Genomic DNA, 2,500 nt, shown 5'->3' on the forward strand with positions numbered 1-2,500 from the left:
GCGTGCGTGCATGTGTGCATGTGTGCGTGCGTGTGCGTGCGTGTGTGCGTGTGCGTGTGTGTGTGTGTCCATGCATACGTGTGCCTGTGTTCGTGCATGCCTGTTTTTGTACTGAAAGCAGCTTACAGACAATTTCTACAAAGAGAACATTGTTAGACGTGTGTATTGTGTTGTTGTGTAGAAACCTCAGAAGAAGAAGCCTGAGAGCGACTCGACCCAGACTAACGACTCAAAGACCAAAGTCAAGAAGAGTGACCCGGCGTCAGGAGGAGAGGAAAGCCTCCCGTCTGAAAGTCAGTCACCGTCACAACCAAAACACAAAACCACACACTGACGAACAGCAGATACACACAACACACAATGAAACACATCAATAACACACTGCATCATGGGACTGGTCCTGTTGCCTTTAGTTCTCTGACCCCTGACCCGGCTCTTTACCTGTTGTGTTGTTACAGATGGAAAGAAAGTCAAGAAAAAGAAAAACGAAAAGGAAAAAGGAGAGACAACAGAGAAGGAGGTGAAGAAGAAAACAAAAAGTGCTCCCAAAAAGAAGAAAGGTAAGAATCCCAGGTGTGGACCGACCTCACACCCACCGACGGGGGAAACGGGGATCTGAACCATAACTCCACGCTCCTGAACCCACGGTGGAATGCACTGCTGTAGTCATGACAACACGTCTACGTCTGAGACATCACCTCTCTCATCCAACTGTCACCCTCCTGCCTGTCAGTCACCCTTCATAGAACCTGGAGGTGGTTGTTAAAATGTGTGACTCTCAGTAACCAGCCCCATGTTGACCTCCTGGTCTGTTTCAGATGATGAAGATGAGAGTGAGGGAGAGGAGGGTGAGGCCCCTCAGAAGAAGACAAAGAAAAAAGCCTCTAAAGAAAATGTCCTCGCTGATGCCAAGGTCAACAAGGCCAAGTCTGAAGGTGATTGGGTCCTTCTGACCGCTGCTTCCTGTTATCCTGTAGAGTGCTTCCTGTTATCCTGTAGAGTACTTCCGGGTCATCCTGAGAGGCATGTTTAAAGCAGAATTGTACCCTGTAATCTACTGGATTTGGTGTTTTCATTATTCAGTAGTAGACACATTCACAAAAAAATTGTGTTTTAAAATGAGTCAAGATCTCTCGCTTTCATCAGTCCTGATGTTCTAAAATGTTCATTTTAGTCAATTCCTACAACTCCCAAGATCCCCCTCTCCCTCTCACGCCAGGTCCTTCTGTTGAACAGCGCTAGAGCTACCGCCTGCTGCTCTCTGGGAATCACTGGCGTAGTAGAGCAGGTCAGAGTAGAGCAGGTCAGAATAGAGCAGGTCAGAGTAGAGCAGGTCAGAGTAGAGCAGGTCAGAGTAGAGCAGGTCAGAGTAGAGCAGGTCAGAGTAAAGCAGGTCAGAATAGAGCAGGTCAGAGTAGAGCAGGTCAGAGTAGAGCAGGTCAGAATAGAGCAGGTCAGAGTAGAGCAGGTCAGAGTAGAGCAGGGTCAGAGTAGAGCAAGGTCAGAGTAGAGCAGGTCAGAGTAGAGCAGGTCAGAGTAGAGCAGGTCAGAGTAGAGCAGGTCAGAGTGCTAAAACTCTCGCCTGCCGTGTTTTAACGCGGTATGAGACTTTTTTAGGAAGTAAACACAGACTTTGCGGTTAGATAGCGATGATGCAGCTGCACGCAAAATGATGATTGTTGGAGACGGTATGCATGATGGGGTAAACTTCCCCTTTAATGTTGCAGTCCAGGTAAACTTCCCCTTTAAGTGAATTCTTTATGTATGAGTACACAGGATCTAAAACTGGTAGTCAGCTGGCCTATCAGAGCAGCCTTAACTCTCCTCTGGTAGTCAGCTGGCCTATCAGAGCAGCCTTAACTCTCCTCTGGTAGTTATACAAAGCATTCTTTGAGCTAATCTCATTACCTCACGACCTCAATAATCCTTATACTTATAAAACAACCCCCACTCTATTCACACACACACACACACACACACACACACACACACACACACACACACACACACACACACACTGTCCAGGGATAAGAGGGGGATGTTCCCTACGTACTACCTCCACCTGGACAACGACAAGAAGGTAGGACACACAAACATCTGAGGTTACTGTGCTGTCATTGGCTGCCTGCCCTGTATGCTGTACCCTGTCACTCTGTCATTACATGTTACAACAATGTTACAACAATGTTACAACAATGTTACAACTGCTTTAACCAGTAATGATGCCAGATTCTGTCCACTGTAAACAGCCATGACACAGTTTGTTATCTAGGGACCCAAATGGAATCACCACCCCAGTAATGCTCTCCTCTCTTCTCCTCTCCTCTCCCCTCTTCTTCTTTTCCCCTCCTCTTTCTCATTTCATCTCCCGCCACCCCCCCTCCTCTCTGCCCCCCCCTCGCCCCCCCCCATCTCTGTCCTCACCCCCCCCCTCTGCCCCCCCCCCCGACCCCCCCCCCCCCCAGGTGTTCCTTCTGCCTGGGAGGAAGAGGAAGAAGTG

General features: G+C 48.6%; 1 protein-coding gene across 1 annotated transcript in view; it reads left to right on the forward strand.

The window, feature by feature from the left end:
• The window catches only part of LOC310808097 (tubby-related protein 3), a gene marked incomplete at its 5' end in the record, with an annotated part of 7,131 nt that overhangs the window by 592 nt on the left and 4,039 nt on the right, over positions 1-2,500 (forward strand). The window contains 5 exons of the mRNA XM_083674797.1: positions 182-293; positions 459-560; positions 819-935; positions 2,016-2,080; positions 2,466-2,500. The exon at positions 2,466-2,500 is cut by the window's right edge and continues 78 nt beyond it. Coding sequence (XP_083530923.1) covers positions 182-293; positions 459-560; positions 819-935; positions 2,016-2,080; positions 2,466-2,500 — 431 coding nt within the window. The remainder of the gene's footprint in view (positions 1-181; positions 294-458; positions 561-818; positions 936-2,015; positions 2,081-2,465) is intronic.

Source organism: Argentina silus (genome assembly GCF_951799395.1).
Source record: "Argentina silus genome assembly, chromosome: 8".
Classification (NCBI taxonomy): domain Eukaryota; kingdom Metazoa; phylum Chordata; class Actinopteri; order Argentiniformes; family Argentinidae; genus Argentina; species Argentina silus.